At 32.3% G+C, this 20,810-nt stretch overlaps 1 protein-coding gene and 1 long non-coding RNA gene across 2 annotated transcripts; one reads left to right on the top strand and one right to left on the bottom strand.

Annotated features, from left to right (window-relative positions):
• Nucleotides 1–4,015: 4,015 nt before the first annotated feature.
• Nucleotides 4,016–5,483, bottom strand: LOC117922969. Its single transcript, XR_004652592.1, has 3 exons — nt 5,425–5,483; nt 5,265–5,318; nt 4,016–4,089 (listed from the first exon to the last, which is right to left on the bottom strand). It is a non-coding gene; the product is annotated as an uncharacterized LOC117922969 (long non-coding RNA).
• Nucleotides 5,484–9,846: 4,363 nt separating this feature from the next.
• On the top strand, nt 9,847–20,382 carry LOC117923925 (leucine--tRNA ligase, chloroplastic/mitochondrial). Its single transcript, XM_034842420.1, has 20 exons — nt 9,847–10,251; nt 11,147–11,291; nt 11,382–11,438; nt 12,310–12,429; nt 12,518–12,622; nt 12,748–12,971; nt 13,096–13,162; nt 13,243–13,397; nt 13,573–13,837; nt 14,008–14,202; nt 15,034–15,113; nt 16,610–16,672; nt 16,831–16,912; nt 17,479–17,556; nt 17,629–17,730; nt 17,853–18,025; nt 18,215–18,392; nt 19,010–19,087; nt 19,372–19,503; nt 19,786–20,382. Exons 1-20 carry the CDS (start codon nt 9,878–9,880, stop codon nt 20,026–20,028), a joined length of 2,916 nt encoding a protein of 971 aa, XP_034698311.1. The 5' UTR covers nt 9,847–9,877; the 3' UTR covers nt 20,029–20,382.
• Nucleotides 20,383–20,810: the final 428 nt, after the last annotated feature.

Below are 20,810 nucleotides of genomic sequence, written 5' to 3'. Positions count from 1 at the left end.
ATATGTATATTTACCAAAATATCATCTTCTCAAACCTCTCTCCATGCACATAGCTTGATGGTACACTTGAATTTTGTTCAATGTAAAAGAAAAAATTGAGAAAGAAAATGAAGTGAAACAAAATGACGAAGAAACAAGTTTATTATTATTTTTATACTTTGAAACAATATATATATATATATATATATATAGAAAAAAAATTCAATTACTATGATTGACGACAACTATTATTGATCTTATCACAATAGGTAAAAACACTTAATTTGTGACTAACAATATCTTGATCATGAGAGGCAACAAGAAACTAATTGCGCCCAACAACAACCTGATCATGACCAATAACAGTAGTCTAATCACAATCAATAGATTGATCGTGATCCTTAATAATAGCCTAATCGTGATCCCAACTGATCATGATCCTAAGCAATAACTTGCTCACAATTCTCAACAATAGTAAACCCTATCAATAGCCTTGTCGCGATCCCATCAATAGCCTAATTGCTATTGCCAACAACAACTTAATTGTTGTCCTCAACAACAACTTGATTATTATTGCCAACAATAAGTATGATCGTTATTGCTAGCTACAATTTGATCGAGAATACTAGTAACAACTTGATTACTACTACCAACACCAACCTAATAGTAAACAATAGAAATAAAAAACAACAACATGATCACGACTGATAATATCAACCTAATTGCTATAGCCAACAATAGCCTTACAACAAATGACAACAACATCATGGTTGAGCCTAACAACAACATTTTGATTGCAATAAACAATGATAGCCTGATCATGATTAGCAACAACATCCTTGTCGTGATCAATGGTGATAGTTTGATGACAACCAACATCAACAACCTAATTCTGACTGGCATCAACAACCTAATTCCAACTGATAACAATAACTTGATTACAAATGACAACAATAGCTTAATTGCAATCGACAACAACAATTATGGTCGACAACATCTTGATCATGACCAATGGTAACGGTTGCGATCAACAATAACAACCTAATCGCAACTAATTCCGACTAATAACAACAACTTGCTTGCGATTGACGAAAACAACCTGATCATGACTAATTGCAGCCAGAGACAATATATTACGACCAACGAAAACAACATGATCATGATTGATCATGACTGACAACAACAACATGATCTCAACTGGTAACAACTTAATCGCAACAACAACTTGATCATAACCAATAGAAATAGCCTTTGCAACAATAGCAACCTAATCGTGACCAAAATAGTCTGATCGCGGTCAACAATAACAACCTAGCCTAATACCAATTCACAACTAGCTAAAAAAAATAAAATTGGGGAAATTTGAAAGGGAAATGAAGGAAAGAAAAAAAATATAAAAAAAATAAGGGTGTCAAGAGGTTGAAAAAGGATATTTTGATCATTTCACGTATAAAGTTTATTTAAAAAAAAAACAAAAATAAGTAGATGTATAGAGAGATGTGGTGGATGCATATAAAACTTTTCTAATGATTTATGAAACTCTTGTAAAAAAGAGTGAAAACATCTTCTTAATAATTATTCTTAATTAATAAAATATATATTTTTAATTAAAAAGTCATTAGAATTATTTATATCTAACATTTTTTTTGGCTAGTTCTAAATCTCACTAAGGTGCATCATCCTAAAATATAACATTAAAATGAAGATTATTTTAAAAGATTATATTAATATATCATCTTCTCGACCCTCTCTCCATTCACATAGCTTGATAGTACACTTGAATTTTGTTCAATGTAAAAGAAAAAATTGAGGAAGAAAATGAAATGAAACAAAATGACGAAGAACCAAGTTTATTATTATTTTTATACTTTGAAACAATATATATATAGAAAAAAAATTTCAATTATTGACCTTATCACAATAGGTAAAAACACTTAAGTTGTGACTGACAATATCTTGATCATGAGAGGCAACGAGAAACTAATTGCGCCTAACAACAACCTGATCATGACCAACAACTATAGTCTAATCACAATCAATAGATTGATCGTGATCCTTAATAATAGTCTGATCGTAATCCCAACTAATCATGATCTTAAACAATAACTTGATCACAATTCTTAACAATAGTAAACCCTATCAATAGCCTTGTCACGATCCCATCAATAGCCTAATTGCTATTGCTAACAACAACCTAATTGTTATCCCCAACAACTTGATCATTATTGCCAGCAATAAGTATGATCGTTATTGCTAGCTACAATTTGATTGAGATTACTAGTAACAACCTGATCACTACTACCAACACCAACCTAATAGTAAACAATAGAAATAAAAAACAACAACATGGTCACGACTAATAACATCAACCTAATTGCTATAGCCAACAATAGCTTTATCGCGACTATCAACAACAACTCGATTGCAAACAACAAATGACAACAACATCATGGTTGAGCCTAACAACAACATTTTGGTTGCAATTAACAACGATAGCCTGATCATGATTAGCAACAACATCCTCGTCGTGACCAATGGTGATAGTTTGATGACAACCAACATCAACAACCTAATTCTGACCGATATCAATAACCTGATTCCAACTGATAATAATAACTTGATTACAAATTACAACAATAGCTTAATTGCAATCGACAACAATTATGGTCGACAACATCCTGATCATGACCATTGGTAATAGTTGCGATCAACAATAACAACCTAATCGCAACTAATTCTGACTAACAACAACAACTTGCTTGCGATCGACAAAAACAACCTGATCATGACTAATTGCAACCAGAGACAATATATTACGACCAATGAAAACAACATGATCATGATTGATCATGTCTGACAACAACAACATGATCTCAACTGGTAACAACAACTTAATCGCCACAACAACTTGATCATAACCAATAAAAATAGCCTTTGCAACAATAACAACCTAATTGCGACCAAAATAGTCTGATCGTGATTGACAATAATAACCTAGCCTAATAGCAATTCACAACTAGCTAAAAAAAATAAAATTGGGGGAAAATTGAAAGGGAAATGAAGAAAAGAAAAAAATGAAGAAGAAATAAGGGTGTTGAGAGGTTGAAAAAGGATATTTAGATCATTTCACGTATAAAGTTTATTTAAAAAAAACAAAAATAAGTAGATGTATAGAGAGATGTGGTGGATACATATAAAACTTTTCTAATGATTTATGAAACTCTTGTAAAAAAGAGTGAAAACATCTTCTTAATAATTATTCTTAATTAACAAAATATATATTTTTAATTAAAAAGTCATTAGAATTATTTATATCTAACATTTTTTTTGGCTAGTTCTAAATCTCACAAAGGTGCATCATCCTAAAATATAACATTAAAATGAAGATTATTTTAAAAAATTATATTAATATTTTATTGGTTTCTATACAGGCGTGATAATTAACTTTATTTTCATTCTATGTCCTCATATTCTATTTTCTTTTCTTTTCATTCTAATTCTACTTCCATTTCTTTTTATTCTTTTTTCTTCTCAAAAGATTAGTAATCATGTCATAGTGAAACCACCTTTTTGTCAACTAACAAATATTAAAATGCTATCAAAATATTTGTTTTATTTTATATAAAGATTTTTTTTAAAAAAAAAAAACATTTTAAGGGAAGCACTTCTAATAAAAGTGTTTTAGAGTTCATTTAACAGTAATTCTTAAAAATACTTTTACTTTAGATGTTTGATAAAATTTTAAAAATACTGTTAAAAATCTGAAAAATCATACATAATATTTAAAAATAACTTATAGTGTTTTCTAGAAAAACACTTAACAGGTAATTCTCCTAAAAGCATTTAAATATATATATATATATATATATATATATAAACATTTCAAGTAAAAAAACTATCTAACACACTTTTAATTCCTCAAACAATTCTAAATGATATTACCATATAATCAATATTATGAAAGAAAAAGGAGTATGAGAAGACAAGAAGGCAAAATTATATTGTCAATACTTAAAAAAGATAGGGTGGGTTACCGTGAAAAGTGTTGTTTAAGGCCGCCAAAAGCATCTACCCAGTGTCAAGGTCCATTTGCCCATTTTTATACTCATACTGCAAAGAAATCCTAAAGAGTTAGTAAAAAGTACTGGTAAGAAAAAAATTTAAGCCAAAGTATCTTAAGAAAATACAAAGTAGAGATCCTTTATTTATCAAGAAATTGAGTATGAATTAGAACTATATTAAATCAACTTAATATCAAATTTCTAAGTCGAGCATGAGAATGAAGAACCAAAATGTATTACAAAATGTATAAAATCAACCAATAAAACTATTATCTATTATATAAGATAAAAGTTAAATTTTTTGACTCTTTATATTTGAACAAAATATCACATCTCAAATCTAAGTAAGACTTAATACAAAAAATAAGACCCCTCTTGCAAAATTTGAGATCATAATCAACTATTAATATAAGTATACCGAAAATCAAGTTTAGTCAAATCGAGTTTGATCAAGTTATAATCTTACATTGCTATTATATTGATGGTTAAATTTAACAATGTTATTTTATAAAAAGGTAAACCATTGCTGAAGTCTTTTTATTAAGGTCATGTTTATTTAAAAACGAAATCAGTTAAAAACATTTTAAGTTTTCAAATAAACTTTTGTTTTACAAATATTAAAGATTGATTTTTAAAAAGTATTTTTTAGCACTATTTTTTAAAACACTTCCCAAACAGAGCTTAAGAATTTGTTTTGATGGTGATTCTAGGAAGCGCTTATAACCTTTTTAACACTTGAAAGTTTTTACAATAGTTAAAAATGTTAGAAATACTTCTCAAAATCACTATCAAACACATTATAAGAGTGCATTTGATAGTATTTTTATGAAATGTTTTTAATCTTTTTAATATTTGAAAAATAAAAATTTTCACAGTGTTAGAAATATAAAAAACACTTTCTAAAATCAGTATCAAATGTACTCTAAGAGGTTGTTAGACAATGTTTTTAGAAAACACTTATGACATGTAAACACATCACATGTATGTGTGAAAACCATATACATGCTTATGCTCATTTATGCACACATACGTTACAGACGTGATGAGGTAAATCTATTGAGTGTTTTTAGAAGTCTTAAACCCGAATTATGGTGGACTATATGTGTATATGTATATTTATGATTGGTCAAAAAGGATAGTGAAAGACACTTTAATTATTTATGATGATCCCCTAAACAAGCACTATATATAATTCAACTCAACAAAATAAGATAGAAACTTCACCATGAAAGTTTGATGCCATATGAACCAATATAAGATTCCTCCAAACCTTCAAACCTGAAAAGTAACAAAGCAATTCAAAAGAGTGAATTGATGAGTTGCATGACCAATAAGTATTTCAATATTAGCTAATGGATGATTTGCCTACCCAATGAGCACCCACCATGTGCCCCAACCTTTCAAGACTGCACAATGAGCAACCTTCTCCACACCCTTCAGTCCAAAGGGAAAGATAGGGTGAGGAAGAGCAAAATACAAACAAGAAGGAAGGTCCCCAAATACAAGGGGACTCAAAGAATCCTATCTCAAACAGATTTCCTAGAGATGTGGGAATGTGATCATATCCTTATCTTGACTAACCTTATTTAATCTTGATAGGTTTCTTGATCTTTTTTAACTATCCAATTTAAGTGTTAACAAAATTCTCCTTATAAGGAGGAAGAGTAAAAGTTGACAAAAACTTTAAGAACTCAATATTTCAAATTTAAGAAAATCTTCCATTCTAGAAATCTTTTGAAAGGGTTGCTCTACTAATATAAATGGAAGAGAAAATTTTAAAATATTGAATTTAGGGACATGATTGAGATTTTTTTTTTTTTCAAACAGATCTTGAAGAATAGTTCTATAAATAATTATCACCTAATTAGAATAATATTCAAGTGATTATGCATCAAACAAAATATCAGAGTAAGAATAATAAAAGGTAAAACCATAAAACCCTTAGAATTACAATAAGTCAACACATAAAAATGGAAATGAACAATAAGGGACATGATTGATATTTTTATGGAACATCCTTTATATCCACATGCTATCATATTGTACTAAAGTCTTCGCTTAAATGATAAAATCTTTTTATTCTAACTTAGGTCAATATATTAAATTAATAGCCTAGCTAAATACCAATATTTTCATAATCGAAACGATCATTAAATCGAAAAAGTTACCAATTCACGATTTACTGATCAGATCGAAAGTTGAATCGGTGACATCATAAATATATATTTTATATATTATTAAAATTAAAATTAATTTTAAAAATAAAAATAATAAATTTTGAGGAAGACAATGTTTTAAAAATTTTATTTAAAATTATAATATTTTCATTAATTTAAATTTAAATTTTACATTTTAAAACTCATAAATTTAAAAAAACTACAATTGTAAAATTAAAATAAATAATAATGAAAATAAACTAGTAAAGTAAATAAAAAAATATGAAAATGTGAGTGAAAGACTCATAATCTTTTCCTTGAATTTTTATTCTATAGTTCATATTTAACCACACATGTAAAATGTTAATTGAAATATTCATGTAATTAAATCACTAATTCACTATCTTATTTTTAAAAAAAAATTAACTATGATACCAAAAAAAATATTTTTTCTCTATCACATATTTCCTTTTCAACCACTGATAAACTTCTATGCATATAATTGGTACATAATTGGTATTTTCAATTAATAACAAACTCCTATATATAATTGATATTTTAAAGTTTTTATCCTTAAAATAATTCATTCAAATTATAGCCATTGGGATGGGGTCGTCAGTTGGCAGAAAGAGGAAGCTGGAGGTGTTGGAGGGAGGGGTTGCAATAGACATTAGGACATAAAGCAAGGGATGGGTTTGAGGGGCAAAACGATGTTGTTTTTGATGCAAAATGCATCAAAACGACGTCATTTTAAAAATGAGAAAACAAAAAAAAGTCGTCCGATTCATCCAAATTTGGTTGGATCAACCGGTTCATCGATCCGATCGTCGGTTTTGATGGTTCAAGGCCGATTCAAAAGTGTGAATAAAACCAAAATGGTGATTGATTGATAGTTCGACTAGTCAGACCGACCAATTCATATTTTTAAAACCATGCTAAATACATAAATAATAATATTTTTAGAAATTCTTAAGGTCGAAATATAAATTAATAACGGAAGAAGTACATAATATATATAATAAACAAAAATTCATAACAGATCAAATAAAACCTCAAAATATAGCATTGAGTAACTTTTTATAATTTCTATTTTTTCAATTCACTTATTCTCAAAATTATCACATATTTGAATTGGGCACCAAGGTAGGACATCAAATCTTTTGTTTTTAGAAGTCTTTTTATCTTTTACTATTAATAATCTTTTATTTTTGGGTTAATTGGTTAAGGGGTCAAAATAACCCTCATATTTGTAAATATAACCCACCAGTCAAAAAGCAAAAAAGCTGACCTAGTTGAGACAAAAATGCCTTTCTTCTTTTATCTCTCCCAACACATACAACTTTTCATCTTCTTCTTCATTTACAGAACGACTCCTCATATTTTTCAAAAAATTTCTCTCATTATCTTCTTTTACTTCATTATCTTCATTTGGTGCATAAAATGGAAAGGTCATCTCCTCTTTTGCTTCATTTACAGAACTAGTCCTCATCTTTTGTCATCTTCTTCTATTTTATTATATTCCTTTGATGCACAAAACAAAAATCTCATGTTTTCTTTAAAAACCCTAGAAATCATCTGTTTCATTTCGAATCTTTGAAAAAATTGTTATTCTATTTTTTTTCAAGTTATCTCATATTATATCTTCAAGCATGAAGGATACAATGAGTTCATTGAAGAGTGATAGGAGAAAAAGATTTTAAAAAGTGGCAAAAAGCAAAAATACCAATTGCGAACAAAAGAAAAAAGTGAAGTAGAAGAAAGTGAAGCAAATGAAAGTGAAGCTATTGAGCAAAAATCCCAACTACTGTGAAACAATGATTGTGAACTTAACTGTGGTTAAGTTTTTTGTTAATGGAACTCAACTATTATTAAGTTCAGGTGAAAATTCGGGTTGTGAACTTAACTGTGGTGAAGTTCTTTGTTAATGAAACTCAACTACTGTTAAGTTCAGGTGAAATATCTTACTGTGAACTTAACTATGGTTAAGTTTTTTGTTAATGCAACTCAACTACTGTTAAGTTCAGATGAAAATTTTTTGAACGAATTTTTCACTTGTTCAGAACTAACAATGGAGTCTCTATTTTTACCTACAATGTTGAAGTGAGATTTTGAATTTTCAAGAAACAGAAAGAAATAAAATGATGATATAAAAAAGAAATTGTTAGTTGCTTACATTTTTTTTTTTTTCATATTTTCATGACCAAGAATGAAAAATAGATGAAACAATGGTAAGAAGTTAAACTTGATCTCTGCAGGAAAAGAAAGAGAAGAGCAACCAATGACCGAATAAAAAAATTAGAACCTAATCTATAATAAAACAAAAGAAAAGGAAAATTGTCTTGGAGGGAAAAATGAGGGGGAAAAGGGAAATGAGAAGTTGTATGTGTTGGAGAGAAAAAATAAGAAGGGCATTTTTATCTCAATCGGGTCAATTTTTTTGCTTTTTGACTGGTGGGTTATATTTGCAAATATGAGGGTTATTTTGACCCCTTGAACCAATTAACCCGTTATATTTTAGGCTCTATTAGGCTTCTATATATTAACTTTCTATCATATCCATTGATTTTAGATAGAATCGTCATACATGTAAAAGTATTTTACAATAAAAATATAGAGATATTTGGTTAAAAGACCTTAAATATTCTTAAAATTAGAAAAATAACCTCCTTTTGTCTTTGTTTTTTTTTTTTTTTTTTTAAAAAAACAACACATTTTTGAGATTGTCGCCTTCTTTATTTCAGTAAAAATAACATTACCTCTCATTCCCAATTCATTTTCCTCCCATTCTAATACATAGCTCTCTCTTTCCCTCTCTCTCATCACCTCAAGAGATAAAGATCCGCTACAAGAATTCTTTCATCAAAAGATAAATCAACTAAAAAAAATTCTTTCATTTTTCTTTATTCTTCAAGTTCGCCATTTTTGTTGGGGATATTTGAAATTATTTTTAGTTAAAAAATTTTGCATTTAGGGTTTGTAGATGTCTCTGTTAGGTTTTTATTTATTCTTTCACTCAATGGAAAAAAGAATGTATTTGTTTGTGTAACTTAGTTGTGAGAGAAGAAAGTAAGATTAAGAGAACAAAAAGTAAAAGAAGTGTCGTGTCGTGTGTACATATGTGGTGGATGAGTTTAAGTTTAAATGAGAAGAAGAATAAAATTATAACAATAATTATTAAATAAAATGAATAGATTATTTGAGAGATTTCGTTTAAACTAATAGAAAAAATTGTAGATTCTTATGATTGAATTTAAGAGGAAAAGTTTTAAATTAATAGTGGTAATTAAGAATATTAATGTTAATACAAAATATTATTAGGATGGTGTCAATAATAATAGTTTTTATTTTTTTATGTTATGTTAGGGAAAGTTTTAAATTTTGAGTGCTTCAAGGACAATTAATACAAATTTTATAAAAGAAAATATTCCTTTTCATATATTATTGTTTGAATAATTTTTTACGCGGCCACCCCTTTGAAATGGTCTAATTGGAAAGCCTGGAAAGCTTGAGTTTAATACAGTTTTGGAAGGGCTGACATCTGGTTAAACCCATTTCTCCTCCTTACTTGTAAACTGCAGTGGGCCAAGCCCAAAAACCAAAACCCGAACGGCCCAATCACCTGCATTATCTCCATTCCTCTGTTCAACTTCAATCCTCTGCCACACCACACTCTCACCCAAAATGCTGCACACCCAACTGCACATTCAACTGCTTCAACCTCCTCCCCTTCATCGCCATGCGCTGTCGTTCTCCGCCTATGGTCGTCGGAAATTCACCACCACTTCCGCCGCCACGGCAGTCGCCGTAGGGAAAAGCTGTTTCGGAAAGGGAGTCTGGAATGGCGTGAGCAGGAGTATAAGGAACTCGGCGACTAAGGAATTGAGTGAAGTTGAGGAGCAAGATCGTAAGGAGTCGATAAGGAGGGCATACCCTTTCCACGAAATTGAGCCTCGGTGGCAGCGATTTTGGGAGGAGAATCGCACTTTTCGAACCCCTGACGATGTTGATACTTCCAAACCCAAGTTCTACGTTCTTGACATGTTCCCTTATCCCAGGTCTCTCTTCCTCCATTGATAGATAGTGGATTTTTTTAGGTATATGTTCAACCAGAAATAGAGAAACGTGGTTCCTATTTGATCCCAAGAACAATTGGACTGGAAAACATGATAGTTTATGCAATTTTCCTGATGAGATGGATTCATGGGTTCTGCGAGTGCTAAATGCAATTGGGTTTGTTTGGGATTTTGAAACTGTCTCAAGCCAGACCCATTTGCCAAAGTCCCAGCACTGAAGGGACCTGTCATTTGAAGCCATATAACCTATATGGAGACTGATGGATGTTGACGGGCATGCCATTGGCATTCTTGGTGGCTTCTACTCTTGGGTTTGGACCTGTTGGCAGATAGCCTCTGCTTCCTCTCTGAAATGGGTCAATTATGCATTAAGTGTGTAGTGTCAATTGAGCTCATGATATTGCATTGAGCCGACAATCAACTTATAATTTATGGTCACTCCTCGAGGATTTAAAAGCTAAAAATTTGTAATCTCATTTTCGTTTTCATGATGGTAGGTTGTGGGTCTTATGACCCTATATATTACTGAATGGCTAAGGAGGATTTGCTTGTGACAGCAGGTAGCTGTCATATGAGGATTTGCTGATTGAGTTGTAGATGGTACATTTTTCTTAGTAGTAATCTCCTAGGAGCCTTTTTGCTGTATGCTTCTGGCATCCTTTCGGCGACTTGAACTTGAGATGTGTTACATGTGCTATTATCAAACATTGTGAAGTTTATTTATATTCCATGAACCGTAGGACTGATGGAAGACATCAAATTATATCCTTATATTTTGGAATCATAATGGGATTTCTAGGTTCAATTATGATCTAATTAATGTGGCTTTTGGAACTTGTTGTCACCGACCAATTTCCTGTTTGATTAATTGCTGCAGTGGAGCTGGGTTACATGTTGGCCATCCATTGGGGTATACTGCCACTGATATTCTTGCTAGATTCAAACGCATGCAAGGTTACAATGTTTTGCATCCAATGGGATGGGACGCGTTTGGGTTGCCTGCAGAGCAATATGCCATTGAGGTTTATTTTGTGATTATGATGCATGGTTTGTGTTATTGTCATTCATTTGGAGGTTGCTCATAATTATTAATCATCTCTCGTGTATTACAGACAGGAACTCATCCAAAAATTACAACAACGAGGAACATTGCACGTTTCCGTTCACAGGTCATGGACTGTCCTTTTCTTTACTAATCTATTCACAGAAAGTTTGTTTTGTACAGTAATCAACTCAACATCAAAATTTTGATTATGGTTCTAACTTTTTTTTTTAAAAACAAAAAAAATCTAATATACACTCTTTAATAACCTCCATTTTTGTATCATTTTTTAAAATCTAATGTTGAGTAGAATTAGTTTATAAAGTCTTAACATTTGATGTTTAGAGCTTAGAGGAGTTTTGGCCTTTCTCATCTTTTTTGGTTTCCCATTTTTATTAGAAACAGACAATTCCTTGATAAGTACAAGTGATGGATGAGAAATCTTCCAAAAATAACAAAGGATGATAAAAAGAAGGGGCAAATACTGTATCCCTAACAAGAGCAACAAGATAACTATATTAGATCAAGGATGAAAAAGAACATGTACAAAAATATAGAAACAATGTACAACTCAAGGGGGTAAAAGGTCTCCTTATTAAAAAGAAACCATCTACTTGACTCCATGTTTTGCTAATTGATCGGCAACATAATCAGTTAAAAATAGGGACAAAGGAAAGGAACAGCTCTTCTCATCTTTAAAATGCATGGCAAGTGCACTTTGGTCAGTATGGTGCAATACAATCAAGTGACTGGGCTTTAGGAGGCAGAGTATGGGCCCCATCATGTAGCCAACTGATGGGGGAATTACTCATTGTGATTGGTTTGCTTCTCATAAACTAAATGTATGGCGGACTAGAATTACTCTTCATGGGTTATATAATGTTTATGATTCTAATATTTCGTATTAAGTCAGTCCTATGAATAACATGTTACTCTTTTTGTTATCTTAACTTGTTCCAATTTTTTCACAAAATGTTGGCATCTTATTTGCTTTGCAGCTTAAATCATTAGGCTTCTCATATGACTGGGAACGTGAAATTTCCACGATAGAACCAGAATACTATAAATGGACGCAGTGGATCTTTCTTCAGCTTCTAAAAAGAGGATTAGCATATCAAGTGCGAACTCATTTCTAGCCCACACAATATTTTTCAAATCCAATCCCTGAAAAAATGATTTCCGATGTTTTACTAATTCTATATTCAGGCTGAAGTGCCAGTCAACTGGTGCCCTGCTCTTGGTACTGTCTTGGCAAATGAGGAGGTTGTAGATGGTGTAAGTGAACGTGGTGGTCATCCAGTAATAAGAAAGGTATGTCAGTTTTATGCTTTGTTATGTTGTGCTGGCCTCTATCCAAATTACAATATTTTTCTCTTATTTTATATATTTTTGAATGGTTTTATAATGTTACAGTGTCGTTGTTTATTACCAAGCAGCCAATGCGACAGTGGATTCTCAAGATCACTGCATATGCTGACCGTCTTCTTGAAGATTTAGATGATCTTAATTGGCCTGAAAGTGTGAAGGAAATGCAGAGGAATTGGATAGGGAGATCAGAAGGGGCTGAGGTGGAATTTTGTGTGCTCAACTCTGATGGCCAGGAAAGTGACAATAAAATTACTGTATATACAACCAGGCCAGATACCATCTTTGGAGCAACGTATTCATCTTGTACTTCACTCATTGTTTGAATTTGATAGATTTCGTACACCTGTATATTGACTCCTTAATAACAACTGGAACTTCATTAGGATTTATTCTTATCATTTGTAGTTTACATGCAGCTATCTTGTCCTGGCACCTGAGCATTTCTTGCTGTCATCCTTAGTATCTACTGTCCAAAGCAAATATGTGAGTTTTGTTCTCCTTTCCAATTGAGCAGTAAAGATTGATTAAATTGGTAATCCGAAGAGGAAAAATCTTGAACACAGGTGGAGGAATACAAAGAGATTGCCTCAAGAAAGAGTGACCTTGAAAGGACTGAGCTTCAGAAGGAAAAAACTGGGGTCTTCAGTGGTGCTTATGCAAGAAATCCAGCTAATGGGGAAGCAATCCCGATTTGGGTAGCAGATTATGTTTTGGGGAGGTGTGGTTCATTCCCAATCTATGGATGCATGTTTAGCTTATTTGCCTATTTCTATTCTCTAGAATGTAAAATGGGTTGGTTAACCACAATGTATATTATTCTAATTCATCCTATTGAAACCTAAACTTATGTTTTTAAAATTGATTGGAACATATAAATTTTTCTCTTCATACAGCTATGGTACAGGAGCAATAATGGCAGTACCAGCACACGACACTCGTGACCATGAGTTTGCTTTGAAATATGATATCCCAATTTGTTGGGTTGTGACCCCAAATGATATAAATGGTGATGATTTTGAAAAACCTTATCCAGGAGAGGGTTTGATTATAAATTCGTCAAGTTCAACAACAGCGCTTGACATTAATGGTTTGTCTAGCAAAGTAGCTGCTTCCAAAGTCATTGAGTGGGCTGAGAAAACTGCGCATGGGAAGAAAAAGGTGTTCATCTCATTTTACATGAAGCTTCTAATTTTACTTGAAGCTTCTCATTTTGGATCTCTTTCTCTCTCTCTCTCTCTCAATGTGCATGTTTTGGGTGAAGAGAGGGTTTGTCACTTGCTTCTACACATTTATTATAATTGAATTTCTCAAACTCAACCTTTTTTTAGGTGAACTACAAGTTGAGGGACTGGCTTTTTGCCCGGCAACGTTACTGGGGGGAACCTATCCCTGTTAGTTTTTTGGATGACAGTGGTGAAAGTGTTCCTCTTCCTGAAACTGAACTGCCTCTTACCCTTCCTGAATTGGATGATTTCACTCCCACTGGAACAGGAGAACCACCACTATCAAAAGCAGTGTCTTGGGTATGTTTTCCTTCTCAGTTCTGTTTGACTATTTTTCATTTACCGTTTGTGTATGGATCTGTTTGTTGGTACAATTTATAATTCGTATGAATAGCGGCATGGTACATAGCAATGTAAATGATTGCAATAAAGGAAAAATGTCTTCTTTTCATGATCTCTTTTACGATGCATTGATATGATGAAAAAGATATTGTTTCCTATATGTTGCAATCAAGCATAGTTTCTTTCCTTTCTCTGTAATCAGGATCTCAAAACAGTTCAAGGAAAAATGATTATCCTACTGAATACATGATTCTATTTCATTGTTAAGAAAACATGGGAAAACAAATAAAAACTTGAATTGCTATATCAGGTCAATGTTAGAACTCAGCCAGAAAGTATCTTAATAATGCTACTAACACTTGGCTATGGTATAATAAAAGGAAAAAAAATAGAAATAAAAAATTTCATCAGAACTCCCCGTCTTTTCTCTTTTGTCCCTATTATTTTCTTCCTTGTCTCTAAATATTATCATAAAAGTTTACTTTCCAGCAAATTTTCTCCTTTTTAAATGTAATTATTTGCTAATGAAGTTGAAACTAAAAAGAGAAATCAATCAAAATTAAACAGTCATATACTCTAACAAGGATCTCACACCCTCACTTATGTCATGTTGGCGCAATATGTTGTATAAAGTTGAAAAGCCTAAGTAACTCCAGCTTTATGTGTTCACTTTCTAGAATAGGTCTCACTGGTTTTTCCTAACTTTCTCTGCTCGACTTTGGTGATAATTGATTTGACTGGTTACTTTGTCTCCATGATATTAATATGCTCATATGTTTATGATTCCAGGTTAAAACCACAGATCCTTTATCTGGAAAACCTGCCAGACGAGAAACAAGCACCATGCCTCAGTGGGCTGGTTCTTGCTGGTAATTTTTCTTATTTAATTACATTCTTTGTCTTCTTCATTTTAACAAGGACTTCCTTGTGAAACAAGGAGACCCATAAAATAGACATAAGTTGCAGAACATGATTTAGATAAAGGAGAAACATAGTGGATCTCTGCTGTTATGGTACTAAAAAATATGCTGCTTGATGCTGGATAATTAGATTTCCAGCACTTCAGAATTTCTTTTAGTTGTGGGTTGTGGTTAAAAGAAGAAAAGAAAAAACTTGAAGCAATCAGATGTAGGAAGAAAACAACTGAAAGTTCATTAGTTGCTGAAAACTCTTATCAAAATCTCATCATAATTTTTGAATTTTAAAGACCAAATAAGTTTATATAGACTGAGTACTCTGATTGCTAATAGTAATAGGTCTTTTTTTCTTGATAGGAACTGAAAGGTCTTTCTTTAGAAGTTAAAAGGAATGGAATATGATAAATAGTAAACTACTAAAGCTGATCCTAGTTTTTATTAAAACACTATAAATAGGACCAGGGACAGCTCATTCAGCCCATTCCAATTTAGTTGCCTCCATCTAAAATAAGTATACTAGGACTCAACATGATGTAAATTGACTACATAAGATCCTAGGAAGAACTTAAATCCTCATTTTCTCAAGTTAAGGCTTGGGCCTTAGAACCTTTCTTTCCTCTTCTCTTGTAAATGTTCAAAAGTGCTTTCAGAAATTTTCCTCATCACTACTTTCATTGGTTCTCCTAACCAAATAACCTAATTGTTTACCAAGCTTAGAAAAGGCATTTATTATGAATAGGATGAAGTCTGACTGGCCAAAGACAATCATGTATTATAAGTTTCATAAATGTACTAATTAATAACTGCAGGTTAGATGTATGCATTCTGCCCTTTTTGTTGTTTCTCATGTGAATGGTGGTTTGTGGATTGCCTAGATGCTTGACTCTCTTTTTACTACTTTGTCACCATTTAATCATAGTCTGAACTCAATTTTGAATACAAAAAGAAACTGGCTTCAAGTCAATTATAATGGTAGAAAATCTTATGGATGTACTCCTTTCTTTGGCGGTGAAGATCCTGAATTCTAGAAATATCGAAATATCCAAGAGCAGGAGAATTTATTCCTTTTGCCTTTTTCTTCCTCTAGCTTCCTCATTGTCTTGAGTAGCCATCAATACATTGGTTTTATTTCTGTTTATAATTTTTTTTATAGGCTTGTCTATAGTTTTACCTCAAGTTCTTTTCTTAATCACGGGCCATACTATTTATTTATAAATTCAGTGGGAGTTACCACCATAGTTGTTTAAAGTTCTTTTGTGACAACATATTTGTGGGACATTTAAGTATTGGAGTGCTTGGAAGTGTCATTTTTATCTATTTTTTCCTGGATATCGCACATGCTTTAATGAATTATGTGTAGGACCTTTTGCAGTTCTGCATGCAGATATAGAATGCTGGAATGCTTCAATAAGATTCAAGGTTCTATTTTTTCTTCTATTCATGAACAGGTACTATTTGAGGTTTATGGATCCAAAAAATTCGGACTCTTTGGTTGACAAAAAGAAAGAAATGTAAGTGCAGATTTTACCCATATGATTATCTATTCTTCCTCATTAATTTTGTCTGTGTAATGATTGTCTTGTAATTACCTATTATGTTTCCAAATGGTTAAAACATAATACATCAAACTTTGATTTCTAAGCCATATTTACCAACTTGCTGTCTATAGGTATTGGAGCCCAGTTGATGTGTATGTCGGTGGTGCTGAACATGCTGTTCTTCACTTGCTTTATTCTAGGTTCTGGCATAAGGTTTTTTATCCAAATCTATCTTGTTTTGGATTTTGGGATAGAGTTGATATAGAGTAAGTTATATTTGGTCATGATGAGAGACAATAATAAGGAAAAGGAGGAGGAAAATTCTTCTCTCCGATACATTATTTTAAGACTGAACACAAACTATACAGTGAAATAAATTAATAACCTGAAAGGAAGTTATTCACAGGAAAATTTTCAAGGTATTAGCTTATCCAGTGGCTAGTAATTCTGCTTTGAAGTTAGCTTATCTATTGACCCAACTGAAGGTGACCTTGATCTCAGAAGCAATGTTACAGATTCTTGCTTGGTCTTTTGACAAATTAGTTGCTTTGGATTGTTTTTTTTTTTGGCAAGAAATGATGGCACTTGTCTTACTTCACTTGTTTGGGCCCAGCCTTAGGTCACTTCTAAAGCTTGTGTGAAACTGTTATTTTAGGAATTTGTTTACCATAGAACCAAAATTTTTTTTAAAAAAAAAGATGAAAAGAAAAGAAAATGAAATTGCTTTTCAATCTTGCCATATCTCTTAAGTATATCTTATTGGGATTTTCTTTATTCAGGTTCTCTATGACATTGGTGTCGTGTCTACAAAAGAACCCTTCAAATGCGTCATAAACCAGGGGATCATCCTTGGGGAAGTAAGTAGATTTGCTTGTTCTTAAGGAAGATATGCTCTGTTGTTGTTTAATTTCTAATGATCTAACTGGTAGGTCCAATATATGGCGTGTAAAGACCAAGATGGCAATTATATATCTGCAGAGACTGCTGCTACATTGGGCGAGCAAGCTCAAGAGAGAATACCTGAGGAAAAAGTATGTTCTCTATGCACAAGTCGTGTAGACAAATGCATGCCCGTTCTCTTCTCTTGATATATTCCATTATCATTTCATGTTCTTTTTTTATTTTTGATAAATCACATGTCCTTCCTTTCTAGGTAACAAAATCTGGAGAATACTTTGTACTAAAAGAAAATCCTGACATTCGTTTGATTGCTCGTGCACACAAAATGAGTAAAAGTAGGGGAAATGTCATCAATCCTGATGATGTTGTTTTGGAGTATGGTGCAGATTCTCTTCGCTTATATGAAATGTTCATGGGACCATTTAGGTAGCACTCTCTTTCTCTCTTTATATATATATATATATTATTATTATTATTATTATTGTTATTATATTATGTAATGTAATATAAAATTTTAATTAATAAAATAATATGCAGAAAATTTTCATATTTAGAAGAACAATAAAAGTCTTCTTTTTTCATGATAACATGGTTCTTCATTATTTTGCTCTTTAGAGACTCAAAAGTCTGGAATACTAGTGGTATTGAAGGTGTTCATCGATTCCTGGGTAGAACTTGGAGGTTGATTGTTGGTGCACCTTTACCTAATGGTGCATACAGTGATGGAACAGTGGTAGTTGATGGTGAACCTACTGTAGATCAGCTTCGTTCTCTTCATAGATGCATTGATAAGGTCATTTCGCAACTTTCTTTAAAACTGCCTTTTTCCTTATTGTTTCACTTCACCCTGTTGAGCATATTGTGTTGTCAGAATGCAAAAATCTTTTGTCCACACTGCTAAACCTATTTTGTATTGCTTTAATTGCTATATTTGCATGTGTTATGGACTCTGGTATTGTTCTTGGGTGCAGGTATGAGTCCAGGGCCCAAGTTGTCTCCATTTTATATCTTCAAATATAGTGGTTAAACCTATGTTTAAATGGACATAGCATGATTAGAAAGGAGAAATACAGTTTTATGAAAAAATAACCAGGCTGTAACGCTACATAGGCATTTGATTGAACCTTTTAGGAAAAAACGGGACATGAATTTCAAGCATTTGAAGTATATCGTGTACCTATATGCTATATCCATAGGACTAGAGTTTTGGGTATTGAGGTGAAGAATCCTGCGGTTTCTGGCTCTTGCAACCTCATTTGTACTTCTGAAAAAAGGGATGACTGATGATCATGCAATTAGTCTAGATGTGGGTTTAGTTTGAATATAATTTAATTGAAAATAATAATGTTAGGGGTTCATTATTTTTAGTTTTTTCCAACTGATATTGGATGAGCTGGCTTTGATTCATAGGTGACAGAGGAAATTGATGGGACACGGTTCAACACTGGAATTTCCGCAATGATGGAATTCATCAATGCTGCATATAAGGTTTCGACCATCTGACTTCTACAACTTGAGTTCATCTATACAGTCTATTTAATCTGTTTTTTCAATAAGACATGCTTTCACCAGTTGTCTCTTTATGGGCAAGACTTGGAAATTTTGCTGTGTTGTTTCGGCATCTTTTCTTATCATTTTCCATATTACGCTTCATTGACATCATTCCATGGCATGACTATTGCTTTGTTCTTCTTGAGGTCCCCATATTTAGTTTGTTGTCAAATTATTTCACACATGCAATCTAACCCATCATTGGAATTTTTGTGTTTTAGTGGGATAAACATCCAAGATCAATCATTGAAGCATTTGTTTTGTTGCTTTCACCATATGCACCCCACATGGCTGAGGAGCTTTGGTTTCGCCTTGGACACAAAAGCTCATTGGCTTACGAGACTTTTCCTAAGGTATGGACTCGTCTTCTCCTTCAAGATGTCTCTGTAGGGTTCAATAAATATTGACCAAAACGAATGCTCTGGTTAAATGTCCCGTCATGGTGATTAAGCACCACATGGATAAGAAAATCAAATCCCATCTTTAGAGCTTGTGGTTGAAGCAAAATCATATGAATAGAATGGGAATAATTTCTTAACACGCTAGATTGATGAGTACAAATATGAAGTAGGCAGAGTGTTTTTATTTTATGTTAACCATTAACCATCTTCTTACTATAAAAATTCCAATTCCAGGCCAATCCCGCTTACCTGAAAGACTCCACCATTGTCCTGCCGGTTCAGATCAATGGCAAGATGAGGGGTACCATTGAGGTTGAAGAAGGATGTGCAGAGGAGGATGCCTTCAACTTAGCTTCATCAGATGAGAGACTGTCCAAGTTTTTGGACGGCAAAAGTATCAAAAAGAGAATTTATGTTCCTGGTAAGATCCTGAATGTTATCTTGGACTCTAAAAATGTCAAGGTGGGAACACGGTAGCAGTCGCGAAGGTCGAAGAAAAGCAGCAGTTTTCTAGCAGAATGATCTGAAGTGCAACTCAGTAGGAAAAAGGATAGAGAAAGAAGATCCCATTGGAGACTTCACTTGGTGTATTAGAGTCAGGGTGAATTTTTTAATTTTGCAGCAGCAGGAGTCGATGGATCTATAGTTCCAAAAACATGTGAAAATGGCTTGAAATTACATCCATCACTCATGTATTCCCACATTTTTTAATGGATAGTTGAAATTTTTGTTTCATGTCTCTTCAATATTGTAAAGGAAGATGGTATGGTATAGATTCAGTATCATATTGAACTCGTTTAAATGTATTATAAAATTTGAAACATTGATCAAGGGACTGATTCAATCTGGACAGATTGATGGTTCCAATTTGACTTTTGGATGGAGTTAGAGAGTCATTTTCAAAATTCCAGATGAATTTAGACTGAGCTTTTTAAATTTGAATCCAATTTGGATCTTGGATTGGGTTCCAATATAAGTTAATAAATAATGATGTAAAATAATAAAATCAAAGTATAAAATGATGAAAAAATCACGAGAGAGAGAGACATATCAGATATAAGCCAACAAAATTGAAGTGCGATGGAATTGAAAATTTTTAATCAATTTGAAAGTGGCACACATCAAATGTTTTTGTTTTTTTTTTTTAATTAATTGTTTTTGTTAAAAGTTAAATAACAATTAAGACAGGTCGGGTACAGAGAAATATAATTAAAATGAAATCCCGACATTTAAGGAAGAGTACGCTGACACTTTATTCA

The sequence above is a fragment of the Vitis riparia genome, chromosome 10 (assembly GCF_004353265.1).
Source record: "Vitis riparia cultivar Riparia Gloire de Montpellier isolate 1030 chromosome 10, EGFV_Vit.rip_1.0, whole genome shotgun sequence".
Taxonomy (NCBI): domain Eukaryota; kingdom Viridiplantae; phylum Streptophyta; class Magnoliopsida; order Vitales; family Vitaceae; genus Vitis; species Vitis riparia.
Note: the sequence above shows the minus strand (reverse complement) of the source record. Positions and strands in the feature narration are given on the sequence as shown.